The sequence below is a fragment of the Labrus mixtus genome, chromosome 11 (genome assembly GCF_963584025.1).
Source record: "Labrus mixtus chromosome 11, fLabMix1.1, whole genome shotgun sequence".
NCBI classification, from domain to species: Eukaryota; Metazoa; Chordata; class Actinopteri; order Labriformes; family Labridae; genus Labrus; species Labrus mixtus.
In genome coordinates, this window is record NC_083622.1 from 20,031,939 (window position 1) to 20,046,685 (window position 14,747).

A 14,747-nucleotide genomic window follows, 5' to 3' on the forward strand; every position below is an offset into this window, starting at 1 on the left:
CCCCACAATCGTTTTTCTTTCTGTGTACTGGGAATGTACTGCTGCCAAAGTTAGGTTTACATTTTGTAGGATTTCTGTCATGTTATTGTGTAGCACTCAGCTCCCTCTTTTATCTCCTCAAATCTGTAAAATAAACTTGTTGTCTCAATCACAGTGATACAAACACTAACGGTGATTCAGGTGCTGAAAGAATCTGACATCATACATATTTTAAGTTCACTGTAAAGACAACACAGGAAAAAATGGTTTCAATCTGACCTGTGGTTTTCAACCTTCTTTTTCACCATTTGGCTTATGAGCCTTCAATGTGACGCTTAATTCTACTTATGCAGACAAGACAGTAAACAAACTTGCCATTTTTTCATGTTATTTATGATTTTCTTTTAACACTAGAATTCCTTTTTACCGAAGGAATATTTATTTATGTTTTGTGCTATTAAGTTCTCACCCACTCAAGTCTTTCTGATGTTGTCATAAGGTTGAAAGCCACCGATCAAGAGAAGAAGAAAAAACAACACTGTCCCCCAGACAGCGTTTAATGGAGTTGAGCTCCTTCAGTTTTTATGGACGTTCTCTCATTTCCACTGTGTTGACAGTATCACGGTACACTGGCAGACTAGCAGAAGTTATCCACCTTGCATTTAGTCAAACCTTAAAGTTCCCAGAATTCTTTTACAGTTTTTTTTTTCCTTTTTAAACTATTATTTTGTAAATATTAATATGTAAATTTGTACATTGATAAAACTATAAAAATCTGTTTTGAGATGTGAAATAAAAAATGTGATGTCATCAAAAATATATGTCTGGGTTTTATTAGCTTATTTTTTTGTTGTTGCACAAACCATCTCTGGATCCTGAAATCCCACTGACATCATTGAGATTTTGATGGATGAGACAATAATTTTGCAAAGCTATATCCATCTCCCGTCCAATGAAATCTCTCCGGTAACCTCCACATTTCCACCCCCGGGTCTTTCTCAACCTCTTATTTCTCATCCCCTTGCCTCTGCCCTCTCTGTCTTTCATCCCCCGGTGACACGGCTCGGCCTGGCTTGGATTTCACAGCCCTCTAAAACCAAACAGGAGAGCGGAGAGGGGGCCGATGAAGGAGGCCTACAAGCAAACTGACATCTGGGTGTGAAGGTGTCACTCTCGCCTCCTCTCTCACACTCTTTCACCCCTTTTTCTCCCCTTTTCTGCCCTTTCGTTTTCTGCTCTGTACATCCTCTTCATAGGGAAAGCTGATCGTCTGTCTACACAGTCCACAAACCTCCGAACTGACTGAAAACTGTCAAAAGTCACCATCACCTGTAAAACCACACAACATATATATCAAAACAAGAACATAAAGCCGTGGTGTCTTTTTTTCCCATCATCACGTCATAGGTTGAATATACAGCAGATGATCTCACCGCCTCAAAAAAATCTTGTAGCAATAGCACCCATGTAGGTGAATGCTGGACAGCCTTCCCTGTACTGAACAAATCAAACATGGATACATCCATTGAAAGTACTCCTGTTTCAGTTCAGGATGATGTTGTACAGCAATGTGCATTGCAACATTTATGAAATGCATGGTGCCCATCTTGTGCCAAATCATTCACATCCATCAGACAGATGGGAATAAAGTTTCATTTCTGAATGAAAAGTTATATAACAGTGGATGATGATGAAATAAATACTTAAAATAACTTTAAGAATATGATGGAATATACATATTTGTAAATGTTTTGATTTCCCTTATAAAGAAGACACATGTATTTAAACACTAGGCATTGAAAAGATGGACATTTTTTGCAGCATCTGAAGGAACAGTGACATTATGAAGAAAAAGCACTCTCACACAGAGGCAGGTTTATAAATGACATTAAAAGGCATAAAGATTTATGTGAAAAACATTAAATGTCAAGCACATAGCTTGAGCGAAAAGGAAATGAAGCAGACAAAGGGAGAAAATTATACATCAAAGACTGTTGTTAAAGGTCAAGTTTGAGAGATTTCTCAGGAACAAAAGTTTTCTGTGAAAAGAGATTTTACAGTGACGAGTGTGTGGGAGGTAAGAATGGGGGAAATAAATATAATGAGGACTTTTTAGTGAAGGTTAAATACACCGGAAAATTTGCTGTACATGGCGAGGTTGCAGAAGTTAAAAATTATAGTTTGGAACGTTAAATATGAGTCCTCACCTCTCTCTTCATAAAAGGGAGCCATTGCCAGAATTGTCTACTTAAAGTGATGCATATGGAAAAAATAATAAGAATAATAATACATTTTATTTAAAGGCACCTTTCAAAGCACTCAAAGTCACCTTACAAAGCAGAGATAAAGCAATAACACTGATGCACCCTATGAGAAATATTTTAATTGTCATCCACTATATAGGAGGACAAACTGTGACGAACTGTTAGAATCGTTAATTACAAAACAATTTATCACATTTGGTCCTCTGTTACTCTAGCACCCAGTAAACCAGCATACAGTGATGGCAAACTCGTCCTGCTACATGCTGTGATGAACTAATCAGTTTTTCCCTGCTTTTTGGGCTTGCCACCCAAAGAATGTGACTGTTCTTTTAATATTATATGTATTGAGTCACAGGAAAAAAGTAAGAGGAGGTCAGAAAAAAATAAAATCAATGCTGGTCAAAAAAAAAAGGTCCTTTACTTTGTTCAATCAAGTTCTTTAATTCAATTAAAATTGAATTGTGTAAGATTATCTGAACACTCGTGTCTTTCAAGTTTGCAAGTTATCCTTTATGTTACAAAAGGATCAAGATGATGACAACTTATTTTCCCAAACTTCTGAAAACTCCATTCGGGACACCAGGGGAAAGATTGTCTGAGTCGTTTTAGATAAATTCCTCAAAAACTCAAAAAGTATTTTGAGAGAAAATAATGGATATTTAGAATAATATTAGAATGAAGTCATTACTTCTATTTCTTACTGGGCAGCTAATGTTATAATGTACCTTACAGAGTAAAAGAAGACAATGTAATATTTGTTTTTAATCAGAATGAGTCATGCTGACCACATAGAGAGTAAAACAAAACCTCTCTTTATTAAAATCAGTGGATTTCCAACTCCTGACCCTAAGCTTAAGAACTCATCTTAAATATGGACTGTCGTGAAAACAATGCAAACATGAATACATAAATGTTAACATGTTTTTATAACAATGCAGTAGCCTATTAGGTACAATTGACTCCTCTGGAGGAACTTAATTATGCAGATATTCATCTGCTCATCTTGCTTTGTTCTTGCCCTTCTTATGTGCTATATTTTATTCTGGATGTAAGATCAATCACGTTTATTTTATTTTATTATATTAATTTATTTTACCTATATGGGCTCCAATGTATTCCTGGAAACTACAGTTTTCACTCTCATAACGTGATGACGTAGCGCGACGTCCGCCATCGTTTCAGCGCCCTATTGGAGCCGATCTTTCCCACCCTCTTCACCCCGTAGCCAATCAGCGCGCAGAAACATTGAGTACACTGGTTGCAAACACGGAAATTGAGAGGAGGAGGGAATCATATCGTACTTTATTTATCCTTAAGTCAATACAAGCATCCGGGATCAAAGGACACGTTGCACGTATAGTTCAAACCGTGAAGTCTGCTTTATATTTCTTCTCTTTCTATGGATTCTTTGCAGCTTCTGTCATGGACTTGCATCGTGTTTACAGTCGGGATGTTCTCGACTGGACTGTAAGTTGAAATGCTCATTTGTGTCATGCATTCCATGACATTTCCTGATGCTAAGTGTGTAGAAAACATGAAGGCAGTGCCATAAATGAAGGGGATTTTCTTAAATTGCACCCTTTGTTTGTCTGTTACCATGTCAGCTGCAGGAATGTTCAATGAATGCCCAAACTAAGGCATATAGAAGATTCACGTTTTTCGCTTGTTTTCTTGTTTATCGTTTGTGTTTTTCTAGGAACGACCTGAAGAAGATGCGGGAAAACAAAAGTGCGGACAATATCCAGTTCCTACCTTTTCTCACAACGTGTCTTAAGTGAGTATGTGGGTGTGGTTCATCCTTTCTGTATGGTCACTTCACTAGCACTCTTTTCTCTTAATGCTTTTGTCTCCACAGTAACCTTGGCTGGTTGTATTATGGTCTTCTGAAATCAGATCAGACAATCATCCTGGTCAATGTCATTGGAGCCTTGCTGCAGATCCTTTACATCGTCATGTATCTTCAGTACTCTAAACAGAAGGTCAGCTGAGGCCCCACAGGTTGGCTCTGACTTGATTTGAATAAATTGTTTGCATAAATTGTGTGTGTATGTGTGTGTGTGCGCATTTCAGAGGCTGGTCATGTCCCAGACATTAGCTGCAGGTGTGGTGCTGACCTGCGGTTGGTTCTACTTCACCACGTATCTTCCTGAGGGGGAAACTCGGCTCAGCCAGCTCGGTCTCACCTGCAGCGTGATCACTGTCAGCATGTACATGTCCCCTCTCACAGACCTGGTACATGCACTACACACACTGCATACAGACAGCATGAACAGAGTCAAATGAACTGGATTATTAGCTAATGGGAAGACAAAATGTGGACTACTATGTCACAGTTCGGGTGAACTAGGTTAGAACATTTCTTACAGGTAAAAGCATAATGCTGGTATTATTATCAAATCATAACTTATATAGGTGATTAAACATTTAAAGGCTTTATTTATTCATCGACAGGCATATCATTCATTATCAAAAAGTACATGTCAATAACAAAAGTTTGCTGATGCCAAACTTTCAAATGTAATGATTTGAAGTGTTCTCTGTTTTATACAGTCTGTGGTATAAAAAACAAATGTTAAACTACAAACTTCAATGCACTAGTAGCACCCCTAGCTCACATCAAACTAGTGTTTCATAGTCAACAAAATTATGTTTTTTGGGGGGTTTTAAAGTTTCTGTTCCCTAAGAGATGTTATGTTTAACTTTGAAAGACATTTAGTTCACCCACATGCTGTTTTTTATTTATTTTTTATCACAATGTGTCTGTTGAAGGAGGACGAGTATTGACATTGGTGAGTTATTGCTCAACTCAAAGTGTAAATCATCTTTGCTGTGTTTCCACCCATTAAGACCCAGTCAATGGCAGCTTTTCAAAGTGCTGCATTAACATGGTGAGGTCCATTATCTCAAGAGTGCTGAATTGTGATGCTCATGCTTTGGAGCACTCGTGATAAAATAGACAAATAGACACAACAGGTTTATTAATAATTTATTTATTCAGGCAAATGATGTATTTAAAAACACAGGTGCAGTTTTGCAGAAAGGGATTTCTAAGCACTGAGGGTGTTGTTGAGCTGTTGCTGCATGTTCTTTTGTTCATATATTTGTACATGGTTCACCTAACCCTAACCCTTCACACTAAATTAAGTCCATACAGGTATAAACAGAACGTTTACTTTTCCCTTCTGACCTTGTTCAACCTCCTACGTACAGCATCTGTTCAGCACAGCACTCCTCATGTCTTCCCCTCACGTGCATATATCTGCTAACAGAGAAATAAAAGCCTGCTTCTTTCTATTTCCTTTTGTCTCTCTGTGTCATCTTGTTGCTCCGTCTACTATCCTGTTGTGCTCCTTCCCTCCATCTGCCTCACGGCTCTGAATGACCCCCAGTCTGCCGTTTCCTGCCTTTCTTTCTTTCATCTGTGTCTTCCTGTTATTCCCTGACTCATCCCCTCCAGTTACATTCTGTTTTTCTCCTTACAGTTTATAAGACTGTATGTTGGCACCTATAAACAAACTCTACACTTAATGAGTAAATGTCAAACCAATCCAATATGACTTTTTAATACTAGTAATACACATCGGTTTAGATTTGACCTCCAAATAATGTTTTTTCTGACAATAAGATAGAACTGTTGGCTGGTTTATAACTTTTCTGATCACCTCAGGTTTCTTATTTGTACAGGATGTTGTTTTGACTGGTTTTGTTTTCTCAGCAAATACTTTGGTCAGATTGAGCAATACTAGACAACGAGTTTATACAATGTTTCCTTTGTTTAAAAAAGGGTCGTATCGTTCCTCTAAGCCACTCAAAAGAGAGGACAAAAAACTGCCACCTAAGAAAAGGTGAAGTTGCGAGAGTTATAATTGGTGATAATGCCTAACATTTTCAGACAGTCTCTCTTGAACAGCTTTCAGAGGGTTGCAATTTCGAATCAGTCCTGAACCTTTCAGTTATTGTTGAATTTTCTAAGGGGATCTAAACGCAGAGCAAAGCGCCTTTTGGATTCCGTTGGATCAATCCATACTGTATACGATATGTTTCGGGCCTATGACTCAGAGGCAGGCTGTACACTAAACACTGACCTGTTATCACCATGTGTATTTATAATAGAAAACCAATATTATTAGCAAACTAGCCATATCTACATGGGGCAGACACAAAGCAATATTATTACTTATTTAAAGTTGAGTTTTTGGCCTCCTGATGTGTATCCAAATCGACTCTTTGGGCTCTCTATAGGTCTTTGCGGACAATCCTTGGAAAAATCGAACTCCTTTGTAGTTACTGTAAATGGTTCACTTTATTGAGCAGCTAGCTAGCTAGTTGCTAACGCTGTCTGAAGTTTGGTGCTTTGCAGATAACTTAGATTTGGTGTATTTCAAGAGAGAATAATGAGGGGAACACAACAGTTCATTTGCCGGCAGTTCGTTAAAAAAGCAAAACAAGGAAAGATGGGAACTTGAGAGTCATTTATTGCTGTGTCTCCTCTGTTTCAGGTAGCGATAGTGCGTAGTGGTGACGTGCAGCGCCTGTCCTTTCCTCTGACTGTAGCCACCTTCTTCACTTCCACCTCCTGGGTCCTCTACGGCCTCCAGCTGGGCGATTACTTTATTTTGGTAAGACCCAACAAAACATGCACCCAGATCAACACAGACTCACTCCACATCGTTTCTTGATTCAAAAGTGTGCCAGTATCCTTAATGCTTCCAGTCTTTTACTTCTTCCTGTCTGTGTTCATTCCAGGTTCCAAACACGCCTGGAATCTTCACCAGCCTCATCCGATTGTATCTGTTTCGAAGATTTGCGTCAGTCAGTCAAAGCACACCTTCCTATAAGTCTATGCTGATATGAAGATATAAGGGAGAGATGACTGACTTCACAGAGGGCTGCAGTGAAGCTCTACAATCACTCGTCTAGTTTATTCTATTAGACTGACAGGCAGACTGGCATTGGAAAAACAAACTGGATGACACCACTGAAGAAGACAGGCTTGTTTTTGTTGAGGGGAGACAATATGATTGAGTTCTGCATCAGTTTCTGCAGTTTACGTTAAAATATCTCCACTCCATGACCTTAAAGTGCCTTCTGTTGGATTATGCTTGCCATCAAAGAACAATGGCCAACATGTCAACAGACTTATTATCTTTTCACAAGTGAAGTAGATTGAATCTTCTTCACTTTGTACTAGCCAAAGATTGTTTCTGGAGTTGTTACTTGTGGCTGCTATTTTGAAATCAAATATATATCCTCTGGTCTCTTGTACCCATATTGTGGAGTAATCTAGTTTAGAGTTCCATACATTTCTCATTGTTCTGGTGAGGCAATGATTATGTTCCTTGAGAGTTGGTACTAATGTCTGTATCATGATGCAGACAGAATATCCAGTCAGTGGCAGTAAAATGATTATTATTGATAAGTGTTTTCTATATATTTTTTTCTGTTTTTTTTTAATACAGAATATTTATGTTGGCTTGTGTCCATTATCAAATATTGTCTTCTTATATTGTAATTGCTATTTTTCTAAGCTCTTGGGACGACATATTTAAAGATTAACAATTTATTTTTCAGGTGGCTGGTGTTAATGGTTGAAGGGGTCTTCTTTTGTCCTCTTTATTGTCTGTAATAAAGACACATGTTATGCAATTTAAACAGCCGTAAGCTATCTAAGTATGTAAGGTCTTTAATAGGTGACATGTAAATAAATTTTTACCTGAACTAACACAGACTGTTATTCATCTGATTGCTTGTTATTCTTTGGACATGGTGGATATGAAAGATGCTTTTGCTTTGCAAAGGAGAGAAAGCCGCACTTGACCCTTTGAAGTGGGGTGATTTGTGCTGTAGTGTGGAGGGTTTTGTTTTGGACGCAGTAATGAGCTTACATGCAGATGTGTGAAGATAAGTGAGTGAGTGAGTGTGTGTGTGTGTGTGTGCGCGCGTGTGTGTGTGATTGGGGTGATTGTGCGTGAAGAGACAAAAGCCTGTTTGATGGTGCAGCAGTGTGAAAGAGCTTGTTTGTGCGAGTGTGTTGATACAGAGAGGGCAGTGGTGGGAAAGGCCATGCCAGAGGTTCTCATCCCGTGTGTGTGTGTGTGTGTGTGTGTGTGTGTGTGTGTGTGTGTGTGTGTGTGTGTGTGTGTGTGTGTGTGTGTGTGTGTGTGTGTGTGTGTGTGTGTGTGTGTGTGTGTGTGTGTGTGTGTGTGTGTGTGTGTGTGTGTGTGTGTGTGTGTGTGTGTGTGTTTCATCGTTCTCTCTTCCTGAGCTCAAAGCGCCTTCCCCTTACAGAAAACATAGACACAAAACAGTATTGTGCTGGAACTGAATGTAACACAGAAAAGTTAGAGGACTGAAGGTGGGAGATAAATGAGCTACAGTTAAAAGAGTAAAACAAGAAAGAGAAAAACGCTGACTCTTTATGGAGCAAGAGTTGAGAAAGCAGAAGGGAAATTGTACAAACAAGACTGAGGTGGGAATGGGGAAACAGGGACAACAATTGAAAGAATTCAAAATAATTGGTCTGGCTGCTTCTTTAAGTGTTGATTTAACATGACAATAAGTAAGCTAACAGCAATGCTAGCAACCAGCTGTATAAGTACACTAATGTTCGAGCTAAATGTGAACAACAACATGCTAACATGCTCAAAGTGACAATGCTAGCATGCCCTTTAGTTTGTTTACCATGCTCTCTGTCTTCATTCAACTTGTTAGCCTTAAAAAAAAACATAGGCTTATGGTGAAACTTTTTAGCTTCTTATATTGTTATTCATAATACGTATTATAACAATTTAATTTTATATCTGATCATGAAGTGAGTATAACAAGTTAGATGATAAGGCACAAGATAGTAACTCGTTCACAAAGATAACAACTTGTTCAAACAAGATAATAACTTGTGCACACAAGACAAAAAAAATGTCTGCTGAAACAAACTTCATGGCTATTCAAACAGTTGTTCAGGCTTTTCCCTCTTAACCCCTGCCCAATGGAAACGCTAAAGTAAAGTCTGACAGTCACCAAGTGAACATGTGTTATCTGGGTAACCATTAATGTCTGTGCACTTTTCCCCATTCCATACAGAAGACGTTTAGATATTAAAGAAGGGGAACATTTTACCTTGCCTAACACTAACAAACAAATCAGTAATCCTCGTCCTCTGGGGACCTGAATGTGTACAAAATTACACCAGTGTAATCCTTCCAGTCAGTAGCTGCGGAGATGTTTGGGTCTGGGCTGTTAAGCTGTAACTGCAGACACACTGGCAATGCAATCCCTAGAGCCAGTGTAAGCATGGCTGACGATGTGAGCAGGGGAAGAGAAAGTAGAAAGGTTGGAAATATTGGAAACATAAAACTTTGGACAAGAAGGGATATCTCTGGACTGGAAAGATGTAAGTTTAATTGAATAAGTGTGAATGAATGCGAAATTTAATTTTAAAAAAAGAAGAAAAGAAGCAAGAACAATATAGTGTAAACCCCTGAGACTGCTCATCCTGAGGGAGAGCTAAATCTGAATGAAATTTCATGGCTATTGAAACAGTTGTTTAGGCTTTCCCCTGAAATATAAGCCAGTCTGTTCTGATAAACAACAAAGATGCTGATAAGATATGGCCTTGAGAATATAAATGCGTCATTTAGGGTGGATAAAGGCGGGTTTGGCAGAAAGAAAAATGAATACACGATGAGTCCAGGACAAGATAAGGCAGTATTGGGTGTCGTCTATTCCTCTGGTGAAAAGAGACAGACATCCTTTAGGTTGGAGGGACAATACATGGAGTCAGATAGACTGGCTGCACACACCCCTCATTACAAGCTGTGGCCTTAATGTGAAGAGACGTGTTAAATCAAAGGACAGCCTCTTATGCTGATGTGTACACACGTCTTGGTCCACAGCCAAATAGTAACTATGTTTGGTACATGAGTGTGTGTGTTTGTGTGTGTAGAAGTGGGGGTGTGTGTGGGGGGGGTGTGTGTGTGTGTGTGGGGGGGGGGGGTGTTGGGGGGTAATCAGCTGAACAATGAGTACAACTCACAAACAGGATCCCTCTGTTTCCTGTAGACTGTCTCCTTGAACAACACACACACACACACACACACACACACACACACACACACACACACACACACACACACACTGACTCTTTTGCACACATCCTTTTAAACAGAAAATATGCAGATTGTGTGTACAGTTTGTTGCTCATACACAGACACTCCCACACTTCTCTCCCCACAAACACCATGTGTGAATTCAGATGTCTATTTTTTGTCATTGTGGCAAATCCTGATCTATGGGTTTTGTTTCCCCCTCCAGTAATTACACACAACAAACGTCTCTGCTAACATGCAGTCTGCAGCCAGACAGCGCGCACACTCAGCATATAAACAGACACACAGCACACTGGGGGGCAGTCAGCAGCTTGTGCACTTTCTACCATCAGTAAAAGCACACCTGTCCCAGCTGCTGTTTTGAAGAGAAGAGGAGGGAGAGAAGGAATGTGCTTCTCTCAGTTTTCCTGTCAGACCCTGACCCTCTCAACCATCTCTGTCGCTCCCCTCCTTTGACTTGTTTATCTAATTATTCCCATGATCCTCTTGTTCCTCTTCTCCTCACACACACACACACACACTGTCATCCTATTTCTTTGTTTCTTCTTCTGGCTTTGTTTGCTGTTTCCTAATCTTATCTTTTTCTCATATCTCTTTTTCAGTTTTCGGTTTCACCCTTCTTCTTTCAATACTCTTAAACAGAATTGTTCCAATACCAGTTTTTCCATCCCCATGGGGACTCCTATTCCTGCCTTGACCTTTTGATACTGAACATCTCTCATAAACCAGCAGGGTCAGAGAATTAGATGTTAATGGTGGAAAAACAGATTGCAGAGATTTTGAGAGTGATATTAGATGATAATATACCTGAAACCTGTTGATTTTTAGAGAGCTAACACATTATCGTATCATATTGGGGCATTAGCACTGACAGATACCCAATCGTGCATTTTTAGGCAGTATCAGAGACTAAATTGCCCTTCTGGATTAAGAAAGTTGTCTGATTCTGAATTTACAACAATTATAGCATCATCGGATACAGATAATGGTTTTAGTAACGATATCGGTATCTCTATTGAAACAACTGTAGTCTTAAATACCTGGTTGCCCTTGCTCTTATGTCTCTGAAATCCTCACACATGGTTCATTGCCATGTTTAGTACACTCTGATCTTCTGCAGTGATAATCAGGTCTGCCTCGCAAAACTGTCATCTTAGATTTATATATATATTTTTAAGCAAAACCTTAGCAAAAGAACATACTTGTATCTCTTTTAATTTGCAGCAGATCTCAGACTTGAGCGCTACACATCAAGTCTGCAATTAACATTTACACAGAAGCCATCTGCCATAGCCTTTTATCACTGTGCATGTATATGCATGCACTCCCCTGTTTGTGAATCCAGTTGCTGCTGTAGGTATTTACGGGGGAACCATGTGTAGGGAGCAGCAAGTGCATTTTCTATTCCCAGCTTTACTAGCTTTGTTTTGCTTTTATTATCAGCACTTTTCCTCCTCAGAGGCTGCAGGTTGCACAGCTGAGGGGCTCACACAAGAACATGCATACATCGTAGGAAACAAAACCACCTTCCTTTTTTTCATACACACAATACAACGCACATACAAAAATGTGTCTCCCTGGTGTTTTCACTGGAACCAGTTGGTGTTGCAAGACCTTTGCTGTGTACCTCCACCACAGAAATAGATTTACAAACAGCCCTCCGGTGTGTCCTAAGGGTTATGGTGTTGTTCACTATGTCCTGTCTTTAGCTTGTTTTGCTCCCTCCTCCTTCCTCCTATCCCTCGTCCCTCTGCTGCCCGCCAGATTGAAAAACAGTGAGTGAAATGATATGTGGACAGCTAGTCATTAAGCTGTCAGAGGACAACCTAAGGACCAAAAACACTGTCAGCATGGATGACATTTCACCTTTTGTCAGGTGTGCTTCTGTTTTACCTGCAAAAGTGTGAAAAAAAGATTCAGCAACTGTACGTGTCACTACTTGGATGCAGAAGCAGCTTTACATGTGTCAGACACAAAATTTAATTTCACTCCTGTCAATAGGTCACATTTTACACAAGACATTATACTCACAAAAACTCTTTGTATTCTTACTAACATTAAACGAACCATTTCTTGTAAATCCAATAAAACAATAGAGCAGGTTCTAACTGTGAAGAAAGCACCTCCCTATAAAGCTAAGCCGGTGGTAGTGTATTCATAAGGTCTTTATGCAGAGTTAATGTTTTTCCTGTCTAAAAATGATACACACTCACCCATAAATACTCAGCAGAGCCTGGGGAGCTTTGGTCCTGTCTTAGCATGCTTTCACACTTTGGCATCCATCCAGAACACACAGATGTGGCAGACTTTTGCATGTGTGTAGGCGTTTAAGTGTGGATTTGGATGTGTTTTTGACTGGCAACCATGTAAAGTGGATTTCATTACATGGGTGTGTGCGTGGATATGCGGTGCAGTCAGTGACACACAAGAATGTTTTTTGTTTTTTTTGCCTTTGGAGGTTCAAAAATCTCTGTGTAGCAAAGATCCATTTAGTTTGACAGTTTTACAGAGATTTTTCCCCCCTTTAAGAATAGACCATAGTTGGAACTTGCAGAACTGAAATGTTTTAGAGAGAGTGTGTGTGTCTATGTGCAGGACATACAGTGTGCTGTGATGTGCAGATGTGCTGAGGAAAGACAGGAAACACAGCTGTTCAGGGGACAGGGGAGTCTTTGCTTGCATTAGCAAACATTCCTGCAGCTTCCTGCACTGTATGCACATTTGAAAGTTTGTTATATCTCATTGCATGTGTAACTTTTTTTCTGCATGTAACTCAGCATTTTTTACTCCAACACATGAAATTATGCTTTATTGTTTAATGTAATGTAGTAATGATATCCCAGGTAATGAGCCAGGACAGACAATCCCAGCCAATTACAGTGGGATTTGAACCTTGAAAAATTAATATTAAAATCAATATATATCGATATCGATATAACCAAGACAACCAAGTTGAAAATTACTTTTAATTTCACATCCATTTGAAAGTCCTAGATTTCCCTGTTATTATAGCATAGCTTCTTATTCATCTCATCTTTTCAAACATAAGGCAAATTATTAACTATTCTATCAAATTATCTAATGAGAACATATTGTTGGAAATGAATCAAGGGTAAAAAAAGTTTCACAACAAATTTCAGTTTGAAATTCAGGTTAATTTCACACCACAACAAGCTTGCGTGCAAACACACAGACAAGCTGGGCTTAACTAGAATGGGGAGGAGCTCTGTCGGGTAAACATGAGTAAACTCAACTGAGCTGTAACTAAGCAGTGATGCAACCTCACTAGGATCAGACCTATCCTTAAGTTTTTTTTATTTTGACTTTGTGTGGGAAGTGTTCTTTTGTGAACATTTTCCCCTACTTTTTGTACTACAGGTTAATAAGTATTTGTGTAAATTCAACGTATAATTGTACTTCATAGGAAACTTACAGATGTTTTCAAGTCAAGTTTAAATTACTAAATTTTTCTATAATTATGCCAAAAGTGCATTTACTGTTATACTCATTGTGCATGGATAGAAGCATGAGGAAATATAGGAAGAGACACGAAAAGGAGAGAAATATATTTGAAGTAGAGAACAGCGCAGCCATTGACTCAGAGGGACCAAACAGAAGCTGAAAAGACTTACCGTGTAATATTTGACCCGTCATCACAGATTTGTGACCAGACAAGTCAGTGTTGACACATTGTGCACCTGTTGCTGACTAACCTTTTTCTTAAAACAGAAGACAGAGGTATAATCACCAAAGCGCAAACAATGTCGCCCCCTAGTGGCGATTTTCATCATTGCAAAAGTCCTAGCAGCAGACAAACAAGCTCTGTTTTTATTACATGTTCCTGTCCATGGACGAAAACAATTACAAACGCATGACAGTTCAGGTGTTGCACAACTCTGGGGAACATTCCTGTTTGTCACAAACCCTAACCCTAACCCTGTCTGGGTGACAACCTGTTAAAAAAACAGTGTTTGAATATCTGGTCCAACTGGCTCACCTACTGAACACCCACACCATGCACACTGATGTTGTTCAGTATCAGGTGTCAGATGAGGTGTGTCCTGGCACAGAACTAAATAAGTTGATTATGAATAAGCCCTGTGGCACAAAAGATCCTATTTGTATGTTCATGTAGCTTTGGCACACTCGGGTGATTAAAGGCACGCTTGCCCTTACATGCAGGCGGGCACCATACACTCATAGAGACATCAGTTTTTCCTTGACATTTAAACACGGAGAGTCTGTTTTTGTCATCACACAAAGAGTTTTGTACCTGCTGTTTACAGTAAATAAACATGTGGCAAATTTACAGCACGTGTCAATTATGCCCACAGTTGATCTTTTTGTCTGTAGGGCATGAAAACAGTGTTGTTATCACTGACAAAAAGTAACTCCATAG

The 14,747-nt window shown here is 39.2% G+C and overlaps 1 protein-coding gene across 1 annotated transcript; it reads left to right on the top strand.

Moving 5' to 3' along the window:
* Positions 1 to 3,484: 3,484 nt before the first annotated feature.
* On the top strand, positions 3,485 to 7,967 carry slc50a1 (solute carrier family 50 member 1). Its single transcript, XM_061050678.1, has 6 exons — positions 3,485 to 3,710; positions 3,940 to 4,017; positions 4,099 to 4,222; positions 4,314 to 4,475; positions 6,743 to 6,862; positions 6,990 to 7,967. The coding sequence occupies exons 1-6, from the start codon at positions 3,643 to 3,645 to the stop codon at positions 7,095 to 7,097; spliced, it is 660 nt and encodes a 219-aa protein (XP_060906661.1). The 5' UTR covers positions 3,485 to 3,642; the 3' UTR covers positions 7,098 to 7,967.
* Positions 7,968 to 14,747: the final 6,780 nt, after the last annotated feature.

What these genes read in the sequence shown, in the direction of transcription:
- slc50a1 (XM_061050678.1), top strand. Translation starts at nt 3,643, where the DNA reads ATGGATTCTTTGCAGCTTCTGTCATGGACTTGCATCGTGTTTACAGTC. An exon ending in GGGATGTTCTCGACTGGACT is followed by an intron (nt 3,711 to 3,939) that starts GTAAGTTGAAAT and finishes GTGTTTTTCTAG; the next exon opens with GAACGACCTGAAGAAGATGC. An exon ending in TGTCCCCTCTCACAGACCTG is followed by an intron (nt 4,476 to 6,742) that starts GTACATGCACTA and finishes CCTCTGTTTCAG; the next exon opens with GTAGCGATAGTGCGTAGTGG.